Source organism: Ceratotherium simum, chromosome 26 (assembly GCF_057802395.1).
Source record: "Ceratotherium simum simum isolate JZ-2026a chromosome 26, ASM5780239v1, whole genome shotgun sequence".
In the NCBI taxonomy this organism is placed as follows: domain Eukaryota; kingdom Metazoa; phylum Chordata; class Mammalia; order Perissodactyla; family Rhinocerotidae; genus Ceratotherium; species Ceratotherium simum.
The window spans coordinates 1,359,163-1,385,580 of record NC_141925.1 but is presented as its reverse complement, the minus strand read 5'-3'; the positions used below and the strand labels follow the sequence as shown (position 1 = coordinate 1,385,580).

The window sequence follows — 26,418 nt, the reverse complement described above, 5'->3', positions numbered from 1 at the left end:
AGCCCCGGGACATCCTGATGGACACCTCCCAGCCTGACACCTGAAGGTGGAGGGACAGGAAGGTCCCCAGTAGCACGCTGCAGCCTCAGTCCACATAGAGGACGGTGGGCTGGGCCGTGCACACGTGATTCTGCCGGCCGGGAGAGAGGGATGTGTCCGGGGGGCCGGACGGCCTCCGAGAGAGCCGCTGGCAGGCCCTGCTGAGCTGGGTGAGGGATCGCGGCCTTGCAGCTGAGCAATAAGCAGAATAGCCTGTCCTGCTTAGCAGTTTGGCCAGTCCGGGCCGAGCGGCTCCGGGTGTAGACGCGGCCCTTCATGCGCAGCGCGGAGCAGCGGAAGGCCCAGGACGCGGGTGGGCACAGGTCCCCGACGCCGGGTGCCCCGGCCGGGCGGGCAGGACTGGCGAGCAGGCTCTGTGCTCCCGGGGCCCCCTCTTGGTGGGGACACTAATCGAGGGGACAAGACGACTGCTGCGGCTAAAAGTCCTATGAAGAGAGCCAAGCAGTATCGCAGGCCGCGGGAGGAGGCGACCAGGAGCCGAGCCGGCACGGCGAGAAGAGTGCGGGGCGTGGGCCGAGGCGCCGACCTCCGGCGAGCCCGGCCCCCCGAGGAGACCCGCTCTGAGGCGAGTGCGTCTGAGGACCACGCCCCGCTCCGCCCCGCCGACCGGCCTCAATCCCGCCGCCGCAGCCCAGGGACCGGCGGCTAGTTCTACTCGGGGCCCGCGGAGAACTACACTTCCCGGCATGCGCTTGCTGGCCGCCGGGGCCGGACCTGCGACGGAAGAGGCCGCCGGAGAATGCGCGTCATTTCTGTTGCGCGATGGGCCCACGTTCTGTAGTCGTGAGCGGAGGCCCGGGACCGCGTCCGGTTTCCGGTTTCGCGCGACGGAAGTGACGCGCGCGCTGCGCCGCGGCTCCGAGTGCGGAGCCGGGGGCGCGATGACCTGTGTCCTGTGGTCGCCGGCGGCCGGGTGAGCTGCCCGTGTGCTCGGCGGGACGGAGGGCGGGAGCGGAGGGCGGGCGCGCTCACTCTCCCTCTCTTCCAGGGCCGTCCGGGCGCTGAAGCTCGCGCGCTGGGCTTCCCGAAGCCTGCATCCGCCGCCCGGGGGCCGGGCTCGGGCGCCCGCGGCTGGGGGCGAGGAAGAGGACGACCCTGACCGCCCGGTTCAGTTTTCCTCCAGCAGAGCCAACCCGTCCCGCTGGACGGTGGAGCATTCCCTGGGATGGGAACAGCAGCGGCCCTGGTGGATGGTGCTGCCCTTCAGCGTGTCCCTCATGGTTCTGGTCATCTGGTGCTTCCTTAGGCAGGAGACCAGCGCGGACCTGTGGTTGAGACGGGTGTTGGAAGAAGAGGTACCAGAGCCCGGAGACCATGCTGAGGAGCCTGGAGCCGCGGCTGCCCACGGGTCGAGAACTTAACGGGCTGCCCGCGGGGCTGGCAGCGAGGGAGTAGGCAAGCCGCTCTCAGGCCTTGACGCCTCGTTTGCCCGTTTCTGTCCCGATTATGTGCTTCCCTAGACTGAAGAACTGGATGGCTCACCTGGCCACGCTGACCCGGTGAATGGGGAGCAGAGTGTCAGCGGGTCGGAACCAGCTCTTTGCCTGATACTTGAAGGCCAACGAATACGTCCAAGAGACTTTCCAGATCCATAGGAAAGGTTTTGGCTGCCGCGTGTGCTTTTGGATTTGTGGCGTCTTTGTACAGTATTATCATGTTTCAAAACGATTCTGGTGACACTTGTAATCCAGTTTGCAGGTCATTTGGTTTCTGAGACAGAGTAATTGGCAGAAGAGTTAAACTTTTTATTTTATAAGATACTGTGGTGTGTATAAATTGGTGTTAGTTTTACAAATTAACAAATTGACAAATTTTAATTTGGTCAGGTAGAATTAAGCCAATCCCCTGTTTTTTTGCATCTTATTAAAAAAAAGGGAGCCTTCTAATGCTTTTTCAATGTCTTTGTTTTTCTTGTTTTCCCAGAATGGGAACTGAGGAAGGAAACCTAAATGTAAATTGTGGAATACATTATCAAACGATACCAAAAATGGTGACCTTCCTCAGCTCTCTGCAAATTTTTATTTTTAGCAAGGCAACAACTTTCTGAGTGGAAGAGTGTTTCTTTGACAAATTATAGGCAATATTTTGAATATCTAACTGATAGGTTTTTTAAGTACTACTTAATAAGAAACCTGCTTAATTCCGAACTAAATACAAGATGCACAAAGGGAAGATTTTATTTACTTAAGATCTTGGCAGGTCTGTGGTGCCAATGTTAACTGGCAGTTTCTCTCACTCTGGTGTTTGAAGACCAATGGCTGTATGCCAGGAAATAAGCTTCTCCCGAGGCCTCTCTGCTGAAGTGCTCTAAATGTCAGGCACACCTTGGTAAATTATGCTCTCAGGGAGGTGGGGCCAATACAAGGATGTTCATTTTTAAAGATGGAGACACCAAGGTTTGGAAAGATGGACCTAATCATAGCTCAGGCTGCATTGCCAGTCCCAGCAGGAGCAGAGAACTGAGCGTCTTCTCAGGCCTCGCTTGGCTGTAACCTGTTTGGTTGCAGACTATTTTGTTGGAGCAACAGTCACTCAAACCCGAACCCTTACTTTGCTCTCTCTAGCTCCTGCAGGAAAAAAAAAACTAATGAGAAGAATTTTTGTTCTAATTAAAAGTAACTCTCATGACAAAAGCAATATGATTTATCTGGAAAGTTACACACTGTAATAGGCAAAAGGAAGAGAATAAGAAACATCAACAATCCCACACCTAGAGGCGATCACTGTGAACACTGTTACCTTTCCAGATTGTTCTCGTTTGTATATCTGCAGTTTTTCAAAAACACAAGAGAGGTAGTATTATTTTTGATGACGCTTCATACCACATGCACCGATCCTGAGTGCCTCCAGGGTGGCTGTCAGGGCTTTTCTAGTGCATGACTTCATGCCCCAGACGTGGATGGGCTTTGTCATGAGCAAAAGGATGACCCAAGGCCAGCAGGTGACAGTGTGGGCAGACCCTCCCCACACCTGGGGTTTTCAGGGAGTGGCAACAGAGCAAGTGGATAGGTGAGCTGTTATTTAAATCCTTTTATTATGCAACTGTTTTTGTACTATGCTTGTCTTATTTCCCCCACTGGGCTGTAGCTTTTATTTTTCCCAGGGTGCTTAGCACATTGACTTCCCCAGATAAGCCCCCAAGAAGGATTTGAGAGGGAGAGGGCCAGTGTAAGCATGCTAGACCAGAAGCAGTTGCACTGATTCGTGAGATGAGAAATTGTTGGGCAGAAGGAGGAGAAAATTGTTAACAAAAAATTCAAGGAAGAGGAGGGTAAATGGTCTCATATCTTCTAAGCAGCTGAGCAGTCTTGGAAGGTTCTGGCAGTGCTGTGCGTCCCTCCTCCCCACCCCCCCAAACTAAAACACTTCTAAATTCACAGTGAGAACCCTGGTGTTATTCTGTGTGTCTGGGTACTACCGCAGCCTTTTAAGAAAATATTCTTCAAAGGCATGAAAATGACACTAAATCTTTACAGCCTGTTACGGTTCTCTTTGATCTCTTCAAGGAAGATGCCTCTTGGGTGAGGAGGAACATAAGGTGTCTACTCCCACCTCTACAGCAAAGATCCCCAGATTTTTTTTTTTTTCTCCCCAAAGCCTCACTACATGGTTGTATATCCTAGTTGTAAGGCCTTCTAGTTTTTCTACGTAAGCCATGGCCACAGCATGCCAACTGACAGATGAGTGGTGTGGTTCCGTGACTGGGAAACGAACCCTGGGCCACCGAGCCAGTGACAGTGCCAAACTTTAACTGCTAGGCTATCAGGGCCAGCTCCAGATTTCTTCATCTTGAGCCTCACCTTCCTTTTCTGAGCTTGGGGCAGCTCTCTATACATCTCTATTGGACTTCACAGGTCCCTCAAACCCCTTAGGTCCAAAACGGAGTTCATCTCTCCTCAAATCTGTTTCTTTGTTCTGTATCCCTCTGAGGTAGGGACCTTGGAATATCCCAGACTTCTTCCTCATTCCTCGCATGCTGGCAGTCTTCAAGATCTGTTTATTCCTCCTCAGAAGAATTCATGGGCCCTGTCCTCCCCTGCTTCCTTCTCCTGCTTGATTTTCTTTGAAAATATCATGTTGATTTCTTGCCATTTTAATTTCCAGGTTTATTTTATTTTAATTTTTTTTATTTATTTATTTTTCCCCCAAAGCCCCAGTAGATAGTTGTGTGTCATAGCTGCACATCCTTCTAGTTGCTGCATGTGGGACGCGGCCTCAGCATGGCCGGAGAAGCGGTGCGTCGGTGCACGCCCGGGATCTGAACCCCGGGCTGCCAGTAGCGGAGCGCCCGCACTTAACCGCTAAGCCACAGGGCCGGCCCTAATTTCCAGGTTTAAATGTAATATTTGCAGAGGTAATAATTCATTTAGAAAAGTGAACATATGAAGAAGATCATCATTCATCCCACCAGCAAGTGATCGCTTTTGTTATTTTACTGTATTACTTGTATTTCAAAAAATAACATATTTGGGAACAAATATATGAACTGTGAGATCTTGCTTTGTTGTTCACTTAAATAGCATTTTTCATGTCACTAACAGTTCTCAGGAAACCTTGTCATTAAATCATGGCATCATACTCAGATTTGAACCATTTCCCCACTGCGAGGCTGCTAGGTGCTCTCAAGTTTTTGCTAAATAACTCTGATAATTATCTTTGTACATACATCTTTGTCTGAATCTGATTCTTTTTTAGGTTGGAGTCCCTAGAAATGGAACAAATTATTTTCCATAAAAGGCAAGTCCCTGTTTGCCCTACCAGCCACACTTCTTCAAGAGCTTGTCTTGGGCCAGCTGGGTGGCCTAGCGGTTAAGTTGCCCGCTCTGCTTGGGTGGCCCGGGGTTCTCGGATTCCATCCCGGGCGTACACTGGCACAGCGCTTGTAGAGGCGTGATGTGGCAGCGTCCCACATAAAGTGGAGGAAGATAGGCACGGACGTTAGCCCAGGGCCAATCTTCCTCAGCAGAAAGAGGAGGATTGAAGAAGCTTGTCTTGCTGAAGGTCACGGGCATTTCGTGTTTCGGTTCAGAATAAAAAAAAAAGTCTGCCCACTCCATGGGCTCTTCGTTGTTTTCATTTGCATTTTTTTTTTTTAATTACTAGCCAGGTTTACCGCTTAAAAAAATGTCTTATGTCACAATTTACAAAATAATGTACTCTGGTCCCGGGTTCTCCCTCCTAAAATGCACACCCTGTCTCCTCCCCCGAGCCCGCTGAGCTGTGACCCTGTCTGTGGGGGCTTCCTGGGGCCCCAGCGGCTACTGCTTGCTTCCCTGAGTTCTCTGTCTGTGCATCCCTGCTCAGTTGATGGGTGTGTGTTGGGGGCGAGTGTCTCCCCCTTGACTGGGAGCCTTAGACTCATTTTTAAAAATCAGCTTTATTGATATATAGTTCACGTATTATTCAATTCACCTATTTAAAGTGTTTAATTTAAAAATGTCTGGTATGGGCCCGCCCGGTGGCTTAGCGGTTAAGTGCACACGCTCCGCTACTGGCGGCCGGGGCGGCCGGGGTTCGGATCCCCGTTGCGCACTGAGGCACTGCTTCTCTGGCCATGCTGAGGCCACGTTCCACATACAGCAACTAGAAGGATGTGCAGCTGTGACATACAACTATCTGCTGGAGCTTTGGGGGAAAAAATAAATAAATAAAAATTAAAATAAAATAAAAATAAAAATGTCTGGTATATTCACAGGGGGCAACCATCACCACATCTAATTTTAGGACATGTTCGCACTCCCTAAAAGAAACTACGGACCCATGAGGAGTGGCGCCCCATTTCCCCCCATCTCTCCCACACCCAACCCTCAGCAATTGGATCCCTTCTTTGCGGCCTCAGCACCCAGCCCGGGGGGTCAGAGCCGGTGAATGAGTGAAGTGCGAGCGCGAGCAGCCTGTGCAAGCTGTCTCGATCCGGAGGACCTGTCGGCTCCGACTCCTCCGGGGGCCCAGCTCAGGGTCGCACAGGGCGCTGTCAGGGCGCGCAGAGTGCGCGGGCCAGGAGTGGTGGGGTGAAGGCGACAGTGGGAGTGGGGAGACTGCCGGGACGAGGGGCCGGGGGCCCTGTGCGCGCAGGATGGGGTGTGGACCACGGGGAGCCAGCGGGCGTGGGGCGATGCTGTACACGGGAGATGCAGGAACGGCAGCGGCGGCGCGCGCGGGGTGTGTCCCTGGCGGGGCCGGGTCGCTGCGGTCCGTCGCGCGGTGGGGTCTGGGGTCCCTGCGGCTCTCCGCCGGGTGCTGGCCGCCAGTGCGCGCCGGGCCTCCGGTCCCCGCTAGGCCCCCGCTGGGGGCGTAGCCAGGGCGTGGCAGGTGGGCGTGGCCGGCCGGGCGGGGGGCGCGGGTGGGCTCGGCGCGGGGGAGATCCGGAGGGGCGGGGGCGGGCCCGCGCGGCGCATGCGCGCTGCATTGTTTTGACTGAAAATGCCGTCGGTTTCGAAAGCCGCGGCGGCGGCGCTGAGCGGGTCCCCCCCGCAGACGGAGAAGCCGACCCACTACAGGTCAGTGTCGGGACGGCCGCGGCGGGGGCGGGAGCGGAGCGGAGAGCGGCCTCGCGCGCCTCCGGCCCGCGCGCCCGCGCCCCTGGGCCTGGGTGCCGCCGCCGGGTGCGGCCTGGGGCCTCCCGCCGCCCCCGCCCCCGCCCCCGCCGCGGCCGCCCCCAGCCCCGCGCCGCGCCTGGGTTCCGGGCGGGTGGATCACCATCCGCCTCCGGCTGCTGCCGCCTAAGGTTCGGAGGCGGCGCCCAGAGTCTTGGGGTGGGACCTGGGCTTGGGGGCTGGGGAACGCGGCGGGGCTCAGGGGTCCACGCGTCTCTGGTTGGGGGTCGGGGAACAGCGCCTGGGGTCGGGAGCCGCCGAGAATGCGCCTAGGATCGAGGATGGGGGTACCGCGCCTGGGCGCGGGGGCAGGGCGGCCATCTGGACTCGGGCTGCCTCCGCCTGGGGTCAACGGATGGCACCTGGGTTTGGGGGCCGGGGCGCACCCGGGATCGCGGTGTCGCACCTGAAGTTGGAGGTCCGGTCTGTGGTCGGGATGGGGCTGCTGTGCGTAGGGTCTGGGGGATCGCGTCCGGGGTCAGGGAAACGCGCTTGAGCTGGGCGGGGGCGGCCGTCTGGAGTCGGAGTGGGGAGTCGCGCCTGGGGTCGGGGATGGGGGTGCTGCGCTTGGGGTCGGGAGCTGTGTCTGGGATCTGAAGAGCGCCTCTGGGCTGGGGGCTGGGGGGCTGCCATCTGGACTCGGAGTGAGGGGTCGCGCCTGGGGTCGGGGACCATGCCTGAGGTTCGGGATGGGGGACTGCTGCTGGGGTCGAGGACCGTGCCTAGGATCCGGGATGAGGGCTGCTGCTGGGGTCGGGGACCGTGCCTGGAATGGGTGAACCATGCTTGGGATCCGAGGAATGCGTCCAGGCTGAAAGTGGGGAAGGGAGCGGCGGTCTGGGGCAGTCTGGGCTCGGAGTGGGGGGTCGCACCTGGGGTCGGGGCGCCGCCCAAGAGTCCCCAGGGCCGCCCGCCGGCGGCAGTGCCAGCGGAAGCGATCCGCAACAATGTTTGTCTTTTTAGGTATCTAAAGGAGTTTAGGACAGAGCAGTGCGCCCTGTTTGTGCAGCACAAGTGCACCCAGCACAGGCCATTCACCTGTTTCCATTGGCATTTCCTAAATCAGCGTCGGCGCAGACCGCTCCGCAGGCGCGACGGCACGTTCAACTACAGCCCGGACGTGTACTGCTCCAAGTACGACGAGTCCAGTGGCGAGTGCCCCGACGGCGACGAGTAAGTGTGTGTGTGTGTCGGGGGAGGGGGTGGGAGGGTGTGGTGCAGTGTCGGCCTGGCGGGAGATTGCCTGCTGCTGTCCCACTCTACCGCGCCTTGACCCGAGGGCGGCAGACCTCCAGTTCTTTCAACACCTGGCACCTGTAGGGGATCGTATCTTTTCTCTGAAGTTTTTCTGTGACCAGTCCTGGTGGTGGGGGCACATTTCCCTGTTTTTAGGCCCGTGCAGGAAGGACTGTGTGTGTGTGTCAGCAATAACCCTTGAATGGTTGAAACCAATTTTGCTTCCCTTCCCACTTTTCATTGCGACACAGTTCTCCAATATCTTGCATTAGAACCAGGCTTTATGAGGTATGGCTTTCAGGTTTAGGACCATTTCATAGTTGTCTGTTGTTTTTTGATCAGAAAGCTTGTTAGAATGTTTGCTCACACTGTGCAAATATATCCAGAATGTTTCCTTTCTTGCTGTTTACATGTTTAATTTTAAAAAATTGATAGGAAAGTTATTTTATTTGCAGACTATCATTTATGTAGCACTCTTATTTATTTATTTTTATTATTTTTTTTGTGAGGAAGATTAACCCTGAATTAACATCTGTTGCCAATCCTCCTCTCTTTCCTGAGGAAGACTGGCGCTGGGCTAACATCTGTGCTTGTCTTCCTCTACTTTATATGTGGGAAGCCTGCCACAGCATGGCTTGATAAGCGGTGTGTAGGTCTGCGCCCGGGATCTGAACCTGTGAACCTGGTGCTGCCGAAGCAGAGAGCACGAACTTAACCACTATGCCACTGGGCCAGCCCTAATATGTAGCATTTTTAAAGTTTAAGAAATCAAGGTTTTGTTTTGGTTGACTTTTTTTTTTTTTTTTTACAAGTTTTCTAATGGTGTTATGAACAGATGTCTTTCTTTTGAAATATGTAGAATGGGAAACAGGAAAAGTATGGTCGGATTGTATCTTCACATAACGGTCAGAAATTGGTAGCTGGAGGCTTTGCTTTTTTCCTGTGGGCTGTTTGAGGAGGGAGGAGGGCCCGTCCATTTTGGCCTGGAGGTGGGGTGGCATCACTGTGCCCTAGGGCCCTCTAGAAAGAGCCACTTGTTCAGCTTCTGTCCATACCTGGGTCTGATTTGAGGGAAGTCTTCAAGACTCCATCCCTGATCCTCTCAAGGGAGATGATGCTCCAGGTACGCTCCCTTTGAAGATAGCTTTCACCCTGCCCCACATAGACGCCAGTGTGAGTCTGTTCTCCTTCATTTTACAAAAATGCTTAGGCCAGGGAGTAAACTTTTTTTTTTTTTTGTGAGGAAGATCAGCCCTGAGCTAACATCCATGCTAATCCTCCTCTTTTTGCTGAGGAAGACCGGCTCTGAGCTAACATCTATTGCCAATCCTCCTCGTTCCCGCCCCCCCCAAAGCCCCAGTAGATAGTTGTATGTCATAGCTGCACATCCTTCTAGTTGCTATATGTGGGACGCAGCCTCAGCATGGCCGGAGAAGCGGTGCGTCGGTGTGCGCCCGGGATCCGAACCCAGGCCGCCACTAACAGAGCGTGCGCACTTAACCGCTAAGCCACGGGGCCAGCCCCCAGGGAGTAAACTTTTAATCTGTGGTGATCTTATAAACTTTATATACTTACTGAAAGGTTTTTAGTTGAACACCAGATAGTTAAATAGTGTTGTTGGTAAGGCAGCCTGACGCCTGTTGAAATAATGTAGCCAGCTCCACCTTGGTTAAGATGGTATGATACTTCTGTGAAGTTTTAAAGATTTTATTTATTTATTTTTTCCCCCCAAAGCCCCAGTAGATAGTTGTATGTCATAGCTGCACATCCTTCCAGTTGCTGTATGTGGGACGCGGCCCCAGCATAGTCGGAGAAGCGGTGCGCGCCCGGGATCCGAACCCGGGCTGCCAGCAGCAGAGCGCGTGCACTTAACCGCTGAGCCACGGGGCCAGCCCACTTCTGTGAAGTTTTAAAAATGCATTATTTAATTGCTTCTTGAGCCAATGTTTTCTGCAAATAGGTCTTCAGAAGAGATGTTTTTGTCTAGGTGAGGCCTGGCATCAGGTCCCTCATTTCCCTTGGCCACTTCAGTCAGCTCTCTGGACCTTGGGGCCCTGAGTTGCCAGGGGGGCCACTGCTACTTGACCCTGGTGCAGGGATCCAGTCACTCGGTGTGTCTGACCCTGTCCCAGAGTCTAGTGTGGAGGACTAAGTGACATTGTTCACTGGTGATGCTTTTAATGCATGAAAAACATGATTTAACAGCTGTTCCAGGTTCCGGAATCTGGATGTCCTGGTGTTGATTCAGCCCCATTGCTGGGCATTGGGGTGGTGTCCAGTTCTTATGGGATGAAGGGTGCTGCCGTGAGCACCTACCCGTAGGTGGTCATTTTAAGCTGGGCTGAAATAGTAATTAAAGATATGTAATTATTTATTATAAAAATATTAACGTAGTCTAAATGGCATGCAGGTTATCACTGAAAAACAGGGTGAGTGGGATTAGGATGCTCGTTTGACATTTTCTGTTTTGGGTGCACCCTGTGTACATCTGCGCATAGTAAGGAAGTCACATCTTTAATCTTACTAAAGATTTTGTTTGTAGCTTTCATTGAGCACATGAGATGACTTGCTTCAGCCCTTTAGGAAGTGTTTGACAGGCCAGACGTCTCCCCTGGGAATCTCTCCTTAGTAATTACCGCTCATTCCGTGGGAGAGGGACTTTCTCATTACCCCCAAATGGGATCGCCTGGAGTGTGTCCTGTTAAATTACACATTCTGGTTCACGCAGGGTTCCATGGAATTTGTAAATAGATACTACCTTTCAAAGCAAAGACAAGGCCTTCCTTTTATTTCAGTTCATTGATTCTTGAAATTTCTATTTTGGGCATATGTACTATCGACCTATTATTTTAAAATGTGAATATGTGTGAAAGAGCTAAGGCCCTTCAGCCAGTGTCAGGTGACATAAGCATCCACCTTGTTCTTGGCACTGGCTAGGGGCTCTGTGGGGCTGAGCAGTGGGGCAGGAGGGGATGGGGACCCAGGAGGGGTCACTCTCCTCTCGTGGCCCCTTCTTTCGCTGCCACACTCCCACTGTCACTCCTTTTCCTTGTCAGGCAGTCACCCTCCCCCCTCTCTGTCACCCCTCCTTCCGTGGCCCCCTCACCCGCTGTCACCCCCTTTCATTGGCAGGCGGTCAGTCGCCTCCTCCTCTTCCTCCTCCCCCTCCATCTTGCCCCCGCCCCCCGCACCACCGCTGTCACACCTTGTCGGGCAGTAACTCTTCCCCCGTCTGTCACCCCTCCTTCCATGGCCTCCTCCCACGTTGTCACGTCCCCGCTGTCAGCCCCATTCCTCGGCGGGCGGGCACCCTGTGACGGCGGAGGCCCCCTCTGCGCTCGGGTCCCGCGGTGCCCTTTGTTCTGGCGGACACGCCCCCTCCCCGGCGCGGGCCGCGATTGGCCGTCCGGGTTACGCGCGCCCGCCCCGCCCCCGTGGGAACTGGCCTCCCGCGGCGCGGCGGGACCGCCTAGGTCGGCTGCTGGGTGTGAGCCCTCGGTAAGCTGCGGAGACAGCGTCAGGGGTGCAGCAAGCCTCTTTGGAGCCTGGGGTCGGGCCCAGCTCCACAGGGTCGGTGTTCCCATCTGTGCGGAGCCATCTCAGGTATTTCTTAGGCTGGGGCTTCGAGGAAGGTGGCTCTCATCCGGAGGTTTCGGGGTCCAGCCACATCCTGAAGGCTGTTCTGAGAGGCATCGGGTGTGGACGTCCCCAGGCCCCCAGGTGGTCCTGCTCCCATGTGGGACTGTGGACCGTCAGGGCCGGCCCGGGTCTTCTCACGTGGAGCCCGGTGTGGTTGCACCTCCGGCTTCCAGGAGAGCGCGCATGCGCAACTCTCAGCGATGGTCAGGCGCCCCTTGTAGACGTCGGTTCTGACGGATAGGAAGGAAAGACCCTCCTAGAGTCCAAGGGGCCCCTCCAGGGGAATATTTTTACTGGGAAACAGTTGGAGCAGTCCCCAACTATATTGTGTATAAAGGAAAGGTCCTCTTTCTTCTTAACTCTCCTCCTGCCATAGACAGGCTGTCCCTGAGGTGTGGTCCTCCAGACCCCCACAGTTAGAGATATTCTTGTTTTTAATAAGAAATGTGTCCGCCCAGCTACTGTGGTGTAACTCTCCACATTGACCTAGAAATAGCCTTATCCTTTTTAGGGCTCCCTGCTGTGGTTTCACCCCGCCGGCCTGGCCCTTCTCCCCACAGGTCCCTCCCTCCTCATGCACTTGGGGCATCTGGAGGCACAGGCGCCTCGTTGAGGGGGCCAGTGACGTGAGACTCGATGGGCTTTCCCTCATGAATCTGGGTGCGCTCGTGGGAGCCTCTTGACTTAGAGACACTTTTCCACATGCTCGAGGCTTGGCGTGCTTGCTGTATCATATTGATGTTGCAAGATGCTCTTGCAATGTTTAATTTTAAAAACTCTGGTGTCTTAGGACCTAAGGGTTAGGTGAAAGTCCATTCACTTCAAGGTGGTTATAAACTTGGCTGTTTAAACTGATCTTATGAGTGACCTCTGCTTGGGTTTTGGGGTGAGGTGAAAGCCAAGGGTGGATCTGGAACACTAGAGCGTAATGTTCAAGAGTCGGGGGCTGCTTACAGGCCAGAAGAAGACACAGGCTTTTGGTTGGGAATTCGCCAGCTTCCGGGAATTACAGTGAGGTGACTGAGCGGGATCTGTAGACCCGTAGAAACGTTGAAATCACTGAGTGATTGCAGCACTGCCTCCGCCCCTCGTGCTTTGAGTGAAGGGCAGGGGACAGAGGAGATGACTGGGAGGAAGTGCCTGGCACAGGAGCTCAGTGCCCCTTGGAGGCCAGTGGAGAGATGGCCTCTGCAGGGACAGGGTCCTCGGGAGAGGGTGGCAGCTCTGGAGGCGCAGAGGAAGAAGGTGGACTTGTTGCCAGAGCTGATGGTCCCTGTTAGGGGCTAGTGAGGGGTCACTGTCCCAGCCCGGGAGTCCGGGGAAGCCCTTGGAAGCTAGGGGCTGGGGGGGCACGGTGCTGAATGGATGCATGTGGTCAGCATGGGGTTAGTCCTGGGAGAAGTGTCCAAGAGGAGGGGACAGATGTGAGATGACACTGGAGCTTCTCCCACCAGCCCGACCTTTTCATCAACCACCGGCCTCCCTACCCCCCGACCTCTGACCCTGCCCGCCCAGTTGTCTGTGGCACACAGGTCTTTCCTTTTCCCATCTTGCTGCTGTCACTCATTTTCTTTACGCGCAGCAGGTTGTTCAATTCTGTTCCATTGTGCCTCAGTCATTGCTGTGTTGTATTCTGGTCTCCCGCCTATGCCTGAGCTGCTTGAGGACTGGGGGGAGTCATGTTGTACTGGGGTGTCCCTCTAAGCCCAGTGGTTCTCCCGGTGCAGCCCCAGACCAGCATCACCTGTGAACTTGCCCGCAGGGCAGATCCGAGGGTCCCACCCGGACCTGTGCAATCCGATGGTCTGGGCTTAGCAGGCTTCCAGGTGATTCTGACACACGCTCCAGTGTGAGAGCCGTGCCCTGGGCTCATGGACCCCTGTGTACGCACCGTGCATCTGGGTCTGGTGGGCCCACTTTTGTTTCAGGTAAGAGTTGCTGGAGGGAGGGGACAATTTCAGGCTCTCCTGGAGACTTAGGTGGCAATCTGGAGCCCCTGGTGTGTTCCTCTCCGTGCCTCCCATTCTGGTTCAGTGGTTCTAGAGCATCGATCGTGGCAGAACTGTGGCCAGCATGTGCCGCTGACCATGCCAGCGATGGAGCCCTGTTTTAATTACACTGTCTGGGTCACTAATTGTTGTGGATGGGTTTGAGAACCATGCGTGTCACCCTGAATTCGGCGAGCTGTGGAACCGTGTCACCCCGGGTCACGTCACAGGTGCGGCAGGGCTGACAGTGGCCCGACTAGTCGGCTGCACGGTGCCCTGGGGATGGATTAGTGACCTCCTGCTGCACACGGTGTTGGGCTGACCCTGGGGTCTCCCCAGCCTCCCCCCCGCCCCGAGGGGCTCCTGGCTTTGCCCCTGGGTCTTCTCTGAAGTTCTCCCTTCTGCCTCTTATGTGTTCCTAAGGTGGAGCCATTTTTTTTTCATTAAACATTCTCTAGTATTTTAAGGACAGCTCATGCTTTTACGTCGTGTCCTAGGCAGGAGGTGACATGCTCTGAGTGAAATAACAGTGGCCATTTGGTCCTTGGTGCTGGGAGAGGGGGGCCCGTGGCCAGGCTCAGTTGCCATGGTGATGGTATTGGAGAGGAAACAAAATGATGCTCAGGGTGAACCTGAGGGACCATTGGGGAGTGAGTGAATGTTTAGATGTAACAACTGGAAAATGGGGAGGTGTGCAGCGCACATAGTGCTAACTTCTCTGGAGCGCTGTGTGTGTATGACCTCGGCCACACCCCACAGTGTGTCCGCACATAGACACCCGCATCCCTCCTCTGCATGTCAGTGATGCTCTGGCCGTGTTTTCCTGCCCCGCCGCAGCTGTGCAGACTGGGTTCTGTAGATAAACCTGCAGACACTGCCTCGGTGTGCAGGCCCCTCTCCCCAGACTGTGGAATTCTTAGGCACAACTTAGAGTAGAAGCCTAAGTATTTCTGAAGATTGGAACTGTTTCTGTAAAATGGTGGCTTTCCTATCAGCTTAAGTTACATTATTTTTTATTGTGGCAAAACATACATAACAAAATTTACCATCTTAGCCTTTTTAAGTGCACAGTTCAGTGGCGTTAAGCACATTCACATTGTTGTGCAGCCATCACCACCATCGTTCTCTAGAACTTTTCCATTTTCCCCAAACTGAAATTTTGTCCCCGTTAAACAATAACTCCTTTTCTCCATAATTTTTTATGTAAGCAGATGTACATGTATTCTTGCTCCCGCCCTTCCAATATCAACAGTAGCATGCAGCTTTCCCTTTGCTTGGTGTTTTTTCCCCAACAACACCTCCTGGCGCCCCCTCCGTGTCCATACAGACCCTTTCAGTCCTCAGAGCTGCACTGAGCTCCCTCGACGTCTGTTCCACGACTCGGGTCATTTCCAGCCTTTGTGATTACAGACCGTCCTGCAGTAACTGCGTGGTGCACATGACTTTTTTTCTCTTCTGGCCAGTCTCTCTTTGGGGCACGTCTCCAGAGATAGGATTGCGAGGTCAGAGGGTAAATGCGTCTGTGTTCTTGTTACATATCACCACATCCCTCCAAAGCAGTCACAACACTGTGCTTTCCTGCTGGCAGTGTCTGCCTCTCCTGCCTGTGCCTGGGGTTCTGCCCTGGAGCGGGTGGGCTTTCTGGGTGCGTTTCTCTAATCAGAGCGAGCTGAGTGCCTCTTGGTGGTTGGGAGCCGTTTGCAGTTTCTGTTTTGTAAATTTTTTGCTCGTTTCTCTGGCCTGTTGTTCTGAGTTCCTGGTCTCTATTTCTACAAGTTCTTTATTAGCGATATTAATCTCTATGTTCATGTGAGAAGTGGAAGAGGGTCCTGTGTTCTAGAACAGGGTCTCTGAGTGGCAGAGGCTTCTCTACACCAGCCTCAGCCCTGTGGGCGCCCAGAAACTGACGGAGTGAACCGTCACTCTGTGGTAGGGATTTTACACCAGGATGCGTCCATGCTTAATATAGTCAACATCGTAAGTAGATATTTGGCCGTTTCCCTTACACCTCCCAAAATGCTTCTTGGAACTCCTGGGCGGGAACACGAAGGAGCAGCTTGCGTTCGGGCTGTCTTCTGTGCGGGCACGTGGAGCGCCGTGCGCCTCCGGACTTTCCTTTTTCACGTTTCTATATAGAACGACATGGTGATAATTCTTTACCTTTTCCTCTTTTCACAAAGTGAGGACCAAGTTGTCTTGTAACCTGCTGTCTCCGTTTTCCACTTTTCCTTTTTCTCACGGATCTGTGGTGCTTGCCAGCAACTGCTGGTATTCCACTGGGAGAGTTGACCACAACCGTTCTGGAAAGAATTGCCCCTGGTGGATATTGGCCTGATTTCCAGTCTCCACCACTTACAAGAGCGTGCCGCCGGCCTGCCCCACGTGTGTTTTGAGGGGTCCCAGGTGCTGGTTGTGTTCCGTCCCCTTGATCTGGGTGCTGTTACTCAGGTGTGTCAGTTTGTGACAATGCCACGTGCTGTGCAGGTCTGACCTGTGCACTTTCCTGTAGGTGTGTCATATTTCAAGACAAATATATGAAGGATCCCTCTCTCCTGTCTCTTCTCTATCTGTCTTCAATGGGCTTTGTTTAAAATTGTGGTAAAATATATATAACATAAAATTTCCCATTTTAACCATTTTAAGTATACAATTCAGTGACATTAATTATATTCACGATGTTGGACACCCATCACCACTATTTCCAAATTCTTTTCATCACTCCAGACAGAAACTCTGTCCCATTAAAGAGTCACTCCCCATTCTCCCCTCCCCCAGTCCCTGGTAACTTCTGCTCTACTTTCTGTCTCTGTGAATTTGATGAATTCAGGGACCTCATATAAGTGGAAGCTACAATATTTGTCGTTTTGTGTCTGGCTTCTCTTACTTAGCGTGATGTTTCCAAGGTTCATCCGTGTTGTAGCATGTCAGTGCTGTGTTCCTTTTTTATGGCTGAATAGTATTCCCTTGTCTGGATGGACCACATTTTGCTTGTCCCTCATCAGTTGATGGACATTTGGGTTGTTTCCAGCTTTAAGCTATTGGGAATCATGCTGCTGTGACCATGGGGGCACAGATATCTCTTCCCTGCTTCCAGCTCCTCTGGGTGCGCATCTGGGGTGGAACTGCTGGGTCCCACAGTGGGCTTCTAATGTGACTTTTGCTTGATTGGCTCCAGGGACTCGGGGACTCATGGGGCATGGCGTCCTCTCTGTCTGCCCCTTGTGCCCTACACACCGCAGGTGCTCAGTGAAGTCTGGGTGAGCTGTCTGAATGCTGAGCTTCCGTTTCCTCATCTTACAAGATAGGAGTTCAGACAGGATGATAGCTAAGTCTGTTTTTCTTTTACTTTCGGGTCTTGCTGATGGCAGCATAGCACTCATCTGTGCTCTTCTGGGGAGCTGTGCCCACAGATGCTCCCTGCACCCAGGTCCACAGCCTGCTGGACAGCAAGGCGGCAGTGGGCCTTTCCAGGCCTCACATGGTGCTCCTGGCTGTAGCTGCAGATGAGGGCCTGTGTCCTTAGATTTGGGGACTTGCAGTCCTGGGCCCTGCCTTGCCCCTTGGGCTGCTGAAGGATGTGTTGCCAGCTCAGAGTCCTCCTTCTGTGTCTGTCGCTCTTGTCTAGAGGGACCAATCTCCAGGCAGGCTCAATCCCCGAGCTCCACATGTGCCAGAACCTTCCAAACCACCCGTGCAGTTGCCTGCTGCCTGCAGTGTGAGCCCGTCGCTGCTCAGAGAGCCTCGTGTGACTCTCCCGGGGAGTCCTGGCTCTGGGCCTGCACCTGGCCCATGTGATGCTGTCCCATCCGTGCACCCCCGCCATCCCCTTCTCTCCTGGCCAATTGCCCCTGGCGTCCTCCTCCAGCCATGTCCAAGCCCCTGTGTTTCTCCCCAGGCTCTTCCCTCCTTCCCTCAAGGGGTCCCCAGAAGCACCAGGCCTCAGGATGGGAGAGCCCGCCAGCCCTTGTCTGATGGTGCTTGTCAGGAGAAATGAATGACATGGCTGCGTCCAGGGGGCGAACTTTATTTTTCCACACTTTATTCAAAAAATTATGCAGGATGATTTTCATGGAAATTCGGCCATGTGTTTTTTCACTGTTTCATTGAGGGATTTGCGGGGGTCTGAGTGCCTTGGGGGCGGGTCCCACGTTCGGGGACAGGTGCGCTGTGCAGTGACGTGAATCCTTCAATTAGAGCAGGTATTTGGGTGAAGGAAGATAGAACCAGCTGCTGGCCGGGTGCTAACAAGAAGTGGAGCAGGTTGACGCTGAGGGTGGTCCCCAAGCCCTAAGGCCCGGACCGCGTGTCGCCCCTCTGCTTCCCAGGTGTCCGTATCTGCACCGGACGACCGGGGACACGGAGCGCAAGTACCACCTGCGCTACTACAAGACGGGCACGTGCATCCACGAGACAGACGCCCGGGGCCACTGCGTCAAGAACGGGCCGCACTGCGCCTTTGCGCACGGTCCCTTGGACCTGCGGCCACCCGTGTGTGACATCAGGTGAGTGGGGCCTCCTGTGCTGGGCGGCAGGGAACCAGCTTGCCTCCCCAGGATTCCAGGCGTCACGGGCCTAAAGCAGCTCCTTTTCTGGGCCTTGACTTTGTTGCCTATGAGAAAGTGACACGTTTCCTTCCTTCTTACTTGCGTGGCCATGACCCATCAGAGCTGAGCTGTGCCGTCTCGGATGCCCTTGAGGGAGATGAGCGGATCCTTACTGAGCACAGCTGGCTCTGAAGTTGTTGAGATTTGGGTCAAGACTGTCGTCCCAGGACAGGTGCACCTGAGGTCCGTGGGACCCCCGTCCTGACCCCCCAGGCAGCCAGCGTCTCTAGTGACAAGTAGGCGGCTCTGTAAAGTGACAGAACAAGTGATTCCCTCCCCTTCTGGAAGGGCTTCGGCCGCCCCCTGAGCTGTGACTGACATGCCATTTGGTTGTAGGGAGCTGCAGGCCCAGGAAGCCCTGCAGAACGGCCAGCTTGGCGCTGGGGATGGCATCCCCGATCTGCAGCCCGGAGTCTTGGCCAGCCAGGCCATGATTGAGAAGATCCTGGGCGAGGACCCCCGATGGCAAGGTAACCCTGCAGCCGCCACAGAGGGTGGGCAGGGGGCAGCCCTCATATTTGTCTGTAAAGTGACGTACACGGTGGAGCTCACATCCCTTGTGCTCTGAATCCCGGCCTCTGCCCCCCAGGCTGCTCTGGACCTTTATGCCTGCAGCTTCCCTGGGGAGGGGGCTTGCACGGCTGGCACAGCTCCTTCCGGGCATCTGGTCCCAGAGCCGGGCTGGCGTTCCCTGTGCTCCTTCTCCCAGGATGCCTGTGGTTTCACCTTGTCCCCATCCTGCGGGTCTCTGTGTGGCCTTCAGAGCAGCAGCATCTGGGTCCCTGGGGGTTTGTCAGAAACGGGAGTTCCTGGCCTTGTCCCTCAGGACTGTGGGACCCATTTCCCTGGCAGCCTCCACAGATGATGGCTATGGCGGTGGAGTTTTTTTTATTGTGGTGCAATACATATAACGTAAATTTACCATTGTAACCATTTCATTTATTTATTTATTTTTTTGGTGAGGAAGATTAGCCCTGAGCTAACATCTGTTGCCAATTCTCCTCTTTTTGCTGAGAAAAATTGGCCCTGGGCTAACATCTGTGCTCATCTTCCTCTACTTTTTATATATGGGACGCCTGCCACAGCATGGCTTGATAAGTGGTACATATGTTTGCGCCCGGGCTGTGAACCTGTGAACCCTGGGCCGCTGAAGCAGAGTGTGTGAACTTAACCACTGTGCCACTGGACCGGCCCCGATTAACCATTTTAAAGTGAATAATTCTGTGGCGTTTAGCACATTCACAGTGTTGTGCGACCACCCCTTCTGTCTAGTTCCAGAACATTCCATCACCCTGGAAGGAAACCCATCCCCATCATCAGTCTCTCTGCATCCCCCTCCCCGGCCCCTGGTGCCCACCTGTCTTTGTTCTGTCTCTGTGGACTGGGTATTTCCTAAGGACAGTGAGGTTTTAAGAAAACCCCTCTGAGTCATGGTGCATCTCCTCGACTTGCTTCGCTGACTCTCACATGCATACACAACGTGGTTACTTCAGCGACGAATTCTCTTCTCACAAATGTCTTTCCTCTGCTCCCTGAGTGCCTGTGCTGGGGGCTGCAAGTCCTGGATAAACTGATAAAGGTGATTGCTCGGGCCTTTCCAGATTCCCTTCTCTCCTCGGGCCTCCTCCGCCAGATGAAGTGCCCGGTGGCCTCCCCGCTCTGGCCCCGGCACCATGGGTGGCACCTGCCTGGCTGGTGCTGGGACTCTGGACTGGGCCCCCAGCCGGGGCATCACTGAGGAGCGTGGCCGTCGGTCACGTCTGGTGTAGAGGAGGGCCAGGGCACCCACTCCACGTTTCAGGGGGCACCCATGTGTGCTGTCGTGCTCATCCCCACGTTGCGATGTCCCTGCTCGGGGCGGGGGCTCCCCGAAAAGGAAGGGCCGTGTGCCCGAGGCTTCCTGCTTGCCTGCCCTTAGTAAGGACAAGGGCTTTACCAGGGTTTTTGTCATTCTGGAAAACGCCTGCAAGAACCTCTTGTTTCTCATTTTGCAGCCCACGGGCCTCCCTGGTCGGAGGATCCCGACCTCCACCTCAGTGAGCCAGTGCTCTGGGCCATGGCTTGGGGGTGAGGGTCCCCACGCCACCGTCGGGTGGGCTGATGAAGGAAAGCAGGGAGGAGGTGCCGGGACAGGGGCTTGGTTGGGTCATTCGGGGTAACTCTGCGCCCTGGGTTCCTGTCGGAAATGCCCCGTTTAGGAGCTTTGACTTCCGTGTTCCAAGCGTTCCAGATCAAACCAGCGGCACTGAAATCCGCCTCCTGCTTCAGTAGAGCCCCTCCAGACTGTGGCTTCCATGTATTCATTTTTCATCCATAGGGGGTGATTTAGATTTTTAATTAGTAGATTTTATTTTTTAGGGCAGTTTTAGGTTTACAGAATACTTGCACAGACAGTACAGAGAGTTCCCAGACCCGCTCCAGTTGCCATGTGAACTGTCGCATCGATGGTACATTGTTAGAATCGAGGAATGAAGACTGATATTTTATTGTCATCTAACCTCCACAGCAGACACGAGGGCTCACGCCTGGTGCTGTGTCTTCTGTAAGTTTGGACAAATGTATACGACACGTATCCACCATTATAGTGTCACACACAGTAGTGCCCTAAAACCCTCTGCACTCCGCCTGCTCATCTGCCCGCGCCCCATCGCTGGTGCCCACCGACCTTTTACTCCACTATTTTGTCTCTGTGGTTGTGCCTTTTCCAGGCTGTCACGTCACTGGAATCATCCAGGTTTTGGCCTTTGCCGACGGGCTTCTCTCCGTTAGTCACATGCAGTCAGGGTTCCTGCGTGTCTTTTCGTGGCTTGCTAGCGCATTTCTTTTTAGTGCTGAGTAATAATCCACGCAAGGCGGACCACAATTAATTGATCCATCACCTCCCAAAGGACGTCTGCAAGCTTCTGTGGTCAGGATCGTGGCTGTGTAGCTTATTTCTGTGCGTTTTGTGTCACTTAGCACAGGACCTTGTATCTGTTCGAGGCACTCGGTGGATCCTTGTAAACAAATGTTTCACAATTTTTGTTTTCTTAAAATCGGCATTTTTGTCCCCCAAACCCCTTTGTTCTCTCCGCGCGCCCTGCTGTGTGATTAACATCTCTTGTCATTTAACACATTATCTGAAGTTGAATTGGGCGTGGATGGATGGTATGGTAATGTTAAATTTCGACTTGGAGACTTATCCTGTGAGTTGCAGTTGCTGTTGCCTGCCCCCCTGGATGTGGGCGTGACTGGTCCCTCCCTCTGTCGCTTGCAGGGCACTGATGGTCAGCTCCCTAGGCAAGTGTCACTAAAAACAGTGTAGGTAAATAACGTGTCAATTATTAATCAGCCCAAGAACGGAGATGGTTTTTAGGAGTCTCCTCTCATCAGTTACTGCTTTAAAATAACCCCTGGTGGGTTTTTGTTTGTTTTTGCTTTGAGATAAAATTCCGATAACATGGAATTAACCACTTAAAAAATAGACTTTATTTTTTAGAGCAGTCTTAGGTTCACTGGAGTGAAAGTACAGACTTCCCATACACCCTGCACCTCCATACACACAACACCCCCAGCACAGCAGGATGTTTGTGAACCTACATTGATACGTCATTATCACCAAAAGTCCATCATTTACGTTAGGTTAAAATAAGCCATTTTCAGGTGTATGTTTCATGGTTTTTAATATAGTCACAGTGTTGTGCAACCATCATCTTTATCTAGTTTAAAAACTCTATCTAGTTTCCCAAAAGGAAACCCTGAACCCATCATCGGTCACTCCCCATCTTCCCCTCCCCCATGCCCTCACACCCACCCGTCTGCTTTCTGTCTGTGGATTTGCCTGTTCTGGGTATTTCCTATCAGTGGAATCACACACTGCGTGGTCTTTTGTGTCTGGCCTCATCACTGAGCATCATGTTTTTGGGGTGTGTCCAGGTTGTAGCGTGTGTCAGCCCTTCACTCCTGTGTTTTATGGCTCAGTAACATCCCACTGTGTGGATGGACCGTGTCGTGTTTATCCGTTCTCCGTCGGTGACACTTGGGCTGTTCCTCCTCTTGGCTCTGTGTCTCGTGCTGCTGCGGGCACGCGTGTACTGGGAGCACAGTGTGCATGTTTCTGTGTGGACCCCTGTTTTTCAGACACCAACTTTGTGTTGGGCAGCTACAAGACCGAGCAGTGCCCGAAGCCGCCGCGCCTGTGCCGCCAGGGCTACGCGTGTCCGCACTTCCACAACAGCAGGGACAGACGGCGGAACCCCAGGAGGTTCCAGTACAGGTGAGCCCTGGCCGCGGCAGCTGGGCCTCCCCCTCGGTCCTCTGTCAGGCCAGAGCTCTGTGTCCAGCCTTTTCTTGGAGCAAAGAGCCACTCTGTTCATCTGATGCTGCCCCAGGGAACTGTCCTTCAGATGGAGAGAGGGTGGCTGATGACGCTCACGGTTCTTTCTCTGAGTCGCTTCAGAATCGAGGGACAGAGAACCGCGTTCTCTAAGTTTTAGTCACCAGATGTCATCTTGAGAAGATAAAGTGAATCAACTACATATTGAAGGGATAGAAAATTGTAAAAAACAGTCTTATTTCCCACTGGTGATAATATTTTCTGTAAATCCAAATAAGTTACAATAAAGCTGCCCAGAGTACGTGGAGAATAGAGGATTTGCTTGGGATTTTCATATTGTAGGACCAAAAGTCTTAATTTTGAAACAGCCTTGTGAGAAGAGGTGAGCGCTCCACGTGCTGGCCGGGTGGTGGGCCCGGGCTCGTCTCCTCCCGGCTGCCGGGGGGCCAGCTCTTCTCCACAGGCCTTCACGGCGGCGTGGGAGGCTCTGAGTCAGACTTGCTGTACGTTTTGTGGAGAGTAAAAGCGAGCTCCTGAGCGCCTTCTGGGCTCAGAGGGTCCTGACACCGCTTGTGCCGCCCTCACGAGGAAGGAAGCCCATTTGCCCGCCGCCCCTCACGGTGTGAGAGCGCCGGCCTGCGAGCTGAGTCCAGCGCTCGGTGGACAGACTGGCGTCTGAGGCACGTGGGAAGGACATCTCGTCTCGGGTCCTCAGTGACTCCTCCTTGTCCCCCAGGTCCACTCCGTGCCCCAGCGTGAAGCATGGTGACGAGTGGGGCGAGCCCTCGCGGTGCGAGAGTGGGGACGGCTGTCAGTACTGCCATTCCCGCACGGAGCAGCAGTTCCACCCCGAGGTATGCGAGGGGTGGGGGCTCAGGCCAGCAGGTTAGAGTCCCTCGCAGCTCTCCTTGCTGTGCTTGGGGTCCCTAGGAGCACCTTCAGGTCCAGGGGTTCAGCAGAAGGACTCACAGAACTCAGAAAAGCCGTCGTGTCCAGTTACGGTTCATGATGTGGAAGGGGGCATGTTGAAAGAGGCCAAGGGCAGGGTCCCCCATGGGTCCAGCCGTCCCCTCCCGGTGGGTCGTGTGGACAGTGCTCACTCTCCCAGTGACTGTGTATGACAACACACACAGACCGTTGCCAATCAGGGAGGTCACCCGAGCCTTGCTGTCCAGCGTTTTTATTGGGGGTCAGTTGTGTCCACGTGGCTGACCTCAGTCTCCAGCCCCTCCAGGCTTGAGCAGATGCCGCGTGGCCCAGGACCCCACCGTAAATTGCGTTGTTACTGTCCAGCATGGCCCACAGCCAGGTAAACAGAGACACTTACCGAGCAGGAGGTTCCAGGGGCTCAGAGGTCACCTCCCGGGAGCTGGTCAAGGCCAGTCCTTCCTTTGGAACGTGTGGGATGTGGACAGCCCAGGCCTGCTGAGTTAACCCTTTGCTGCATGGTTGCTGATCAGAGCACACTCAGACGTGTGTTAAAATGAACCCACAAACCAGCTCCCTTCAGAGCCTGAGACAGCAGGAGAGGAGAGCACAGTGACCAGGGTGGGTGGAGGGCCAGGGCCATGCTGTGGGGGGCCTCAGGCTTCCTACCAGGACGGGCAGGCGGGGGTGAGGGGGCATGCATCCACAGAGGTGAGAGGTGCTGATCCTGCGCCCTGGTCCCTGTGGATTAAGGGCGGGCTCGTTTGCTGAACGGGAGGGGGCCGTGAGGGGGCCGCCAGGGAGGGAGTGGGGGTGTGGAACGGTCAAGCCGGAGAGCAGGAGACAGGGGTGGGGTGGGGTGGTCAGTGCCCGGCCAGGTGGCAGGCTCTGGGGGTGGAGAGCTGCCCTGTGGCCTGCACGGGCGGTCAGGACGTGGCGTCAGGTCTGGTCTGGAGTAGACGCCTGTGTTCATTTAACAGGCATTTCTTGAGCATCTGCTGTATACCAGGCCCTGCATCAGGTGCGTCTTTTGGAAAACGTCAGGTGGAGGAGCTGACTGTGTGATTTCAGGGACAGGCCGGCGGGACCTTGTTCCCCAGGCTGACTGGCTCTGCACAGAGGAGGGAATTCCAGGACCACGGGCATGCAGGGGACGGTGGCCGTATCCCCATCCCTCTTTGCGGGAGACCCCCATGATGATGTGGGGCTCAGTTGTCTGCATCGTGATACAGCCAGCTCTGGTCTTCCTACAGAAACCCATTTCCAATCCAGCCTCTCTTTAATTTTATTATCTTGTTTTTGTTTCCTAGATCTACAAATCTACAAAATGCAACGATATGCGCCAAACCGGTTACTGCCCAAGGGGTCCTTTCTGTGCCTTTGCACACGTGGAAAGTGAGTACACGACGCCCAGCAGGCTCCATCTCAGCCGCCAGTGTAGACACGTCCGAGCAGACGACTCTCAGGCTCTCGCTAGACTTTCCATGATCAGGAGCAGGAGCAGGCTCTGAGGACTGGGGCAGCAGGCGGGAGCTCAGCATTGTGGGGGGCGGCTGGGAGCACCCGACATGACTTTTAGGGTCCCAAGGGTGGGAGGGTCAGAGCCTCACGTCAGGCCAGGCTTCGGTTCAGAGACAGCCCCGTCCTCCCGCCTACCACAGGCTGGGCCTTGCGGAGCCCAGAGTGTCCTGGGGTCCAGGGCGCAGTGGCCGGGCTCTAGCCTACGTCCATTCTGATGGCCGGAGAGCCCCATAAAAGTTCCCAGAGGCAGAAAGGAATCTGGGACGGGAGCACGCCCACAGACGTGGCCTTTCCTCCAGGTCCCAGGCCTTGGGTTTGGGTGCCCTCGTTTGTGAGTGTGTCTGCAAACTTGGGTGTTACCTTCTGTTTTTCATCTGAATGGGGAGGGCGGCTAGTCCTGTTGAAATTTTACATCGTTTTCTGGTGTTCAAATCATTCAAGACTGGAGCATGGCGTTGCTCCGGATGGTCACGACACTGTTTCGCTGACCTTGTCCCATCGCTTGGGAAGATTGTTGTCACGAGACCAGGGCACCCTCTTTCCCTGATTTATGGGGGGTCCTGTCACCTGAGACTCTGTGCATGTAGTTATGTTGCCAGCCAGCACCACTCAAAGCCTGCTGCCCCCCTTTCTCGGCAGAGAGCCTGGGAATGGCCAACGACTGGGGCTGCCGAGACCTCGCCTCCGCCAGCAGCTCCGCAACCAGTAGCAGCCAGGCTGGGAACGTAAGTGGACAGCGCCCTGAGGAGGTGCCCTGCGGGCAGCCTCTCTGTCGTTCAGTTTTAATGCAATGATTAGGGGCACTGATGGAAGTGATGGTGTTGAAGGCAGTCTGCCTGTGGGGTTGGTGGCTTCTTCTAGAAGAGTCTAGAAGAGTCCTGGCCGGGACCAACTGACCTGGCCTCGCCGTTTGCCAGACACACACATGTGAGCCTGTGTGAAGGCGCAGTCTCTGGCTGACCATAAAGAAGGGCCCCACATCTGGGCGGACTCCTCTCAGGGCTGGTGGCCATGGGAGGGGAGACGCCGGGCAGGGCAGGGCAGGCCCCCACCACAGCGGCCATGAGGGCAGACCCCCGGGTCCCAGTCTGGGTGGCCCTGTAGTCCACAGGCCTGGGCAGTGAGGGCTGGGAAGTCACTCCTGGGAGCCTGATGGGTTAGGACTGTTGTGTCCGTGAGGCTGGAGGACACGGTGGAGTGGGGGCTTCACACTGTGCCTGGCCTCTGGCTCGGGGCAGTAGTGGGCTCCTCGGGGGAGCGGGCCACCTGGCTGTGTGTACTTCATTTGTTGTGTTGGAGTCACTGGGCGAGGGTCCCGGGGTCGGTGCTGGTGAGGCACTGGAAATGCTGGTCCTTCCCGTCCATCAGTCTTTCCTTCGCTTGGTGTTTTTTGGAAAGAAGAGCACAGGAAAGGCAAGGAAACTCACCAGCAGTTGGGCAGTTTATCACTGTCTGGTCAGCGCGCGGTGTCCTGGCCTCAGGGGCCTCACCGCACGTGGCTGCGCCCTCTCGCCTCTCAGGGAGTTCTGGTC

The 26,418-nt window shown here is 54.7% G+C and overlaps 2 protein-coding genes across 2 annotated transcripts in view; both read left to right on the top strand.

Moving 5' to 3' along the window:
* Positions 1-884: 884 nt before the first annotated feature.
* UQCC4 (ubiquinol-cytochrome c reductase complex assembly factor 4) lies at positions 885-1,946 on the top strand. The gene is made up of 2 exons (XM_004438204.3): positions 885-973; positions 1,049-1,946. Exons 1-2 carry the CDS (start codon positions 942-944, stop codon positions 1,419-1,421), a joined length of 405 nt encoding a protein of 134 aa, XP_004438261.1. The 5' UTR covers positions 885-941; the 3' UTR covers positions 1,422-1,946.
* Positions 1,947-6,483: 4,537 nt separating this feature from the next.
* Positions 6,484-26,418, top strand: part of UNKL (unk like zinc finger) — a 49,482-nt gene continuing 29,547 nt past the window's right edge. Inside the window, exons 1-8 of the mRNA XM_087449338.1 lie at positions 6,484-6,560; positions 7,620-7,829; positions 17,845-18,021; positions 18,460-18,593; positions 22,243-22,378; positions 23,175-23,292; positions 24,676-24,760; positions 25,526-25,611. Coding sequence (XP_087305464.1) covers positions 6,484-6,560; positions 7,620-7,829; positions 17,845-18,021; positions 18,460-18,593; positions 22,243-22,378; positions 23,175-23,292; positions 24,676-24,760; positions 25,526-25,611 — 1,023 coding nt within the window. The remainder of the gene's footprint in view (positions 6,561-7,619; positions 7,830-17,844; positions 18,022-18,459; positions 18,594-22,242; positions 22,379-23,174; positions 23,293-24,675; positions 24,761-25,525; positions 25,612-26,418) is intronic.

Excerpts from the sequence above, each read along its gene's own strand:
- UQCC4 (XM_004438204.3), top strand. The coding sequence starts at position 942 with ATGACCTGTGTCCTGTGGTCGCCGGCGGCCGG. Across the intron at positions 974-1,048 it reads CTGTGGTCGCCGGCGGCCGG|GGCCGTCCGGGCGCTGAAGC; the intron begins GTGAGCTGCCCG and ends CCTCTCTTCCAG.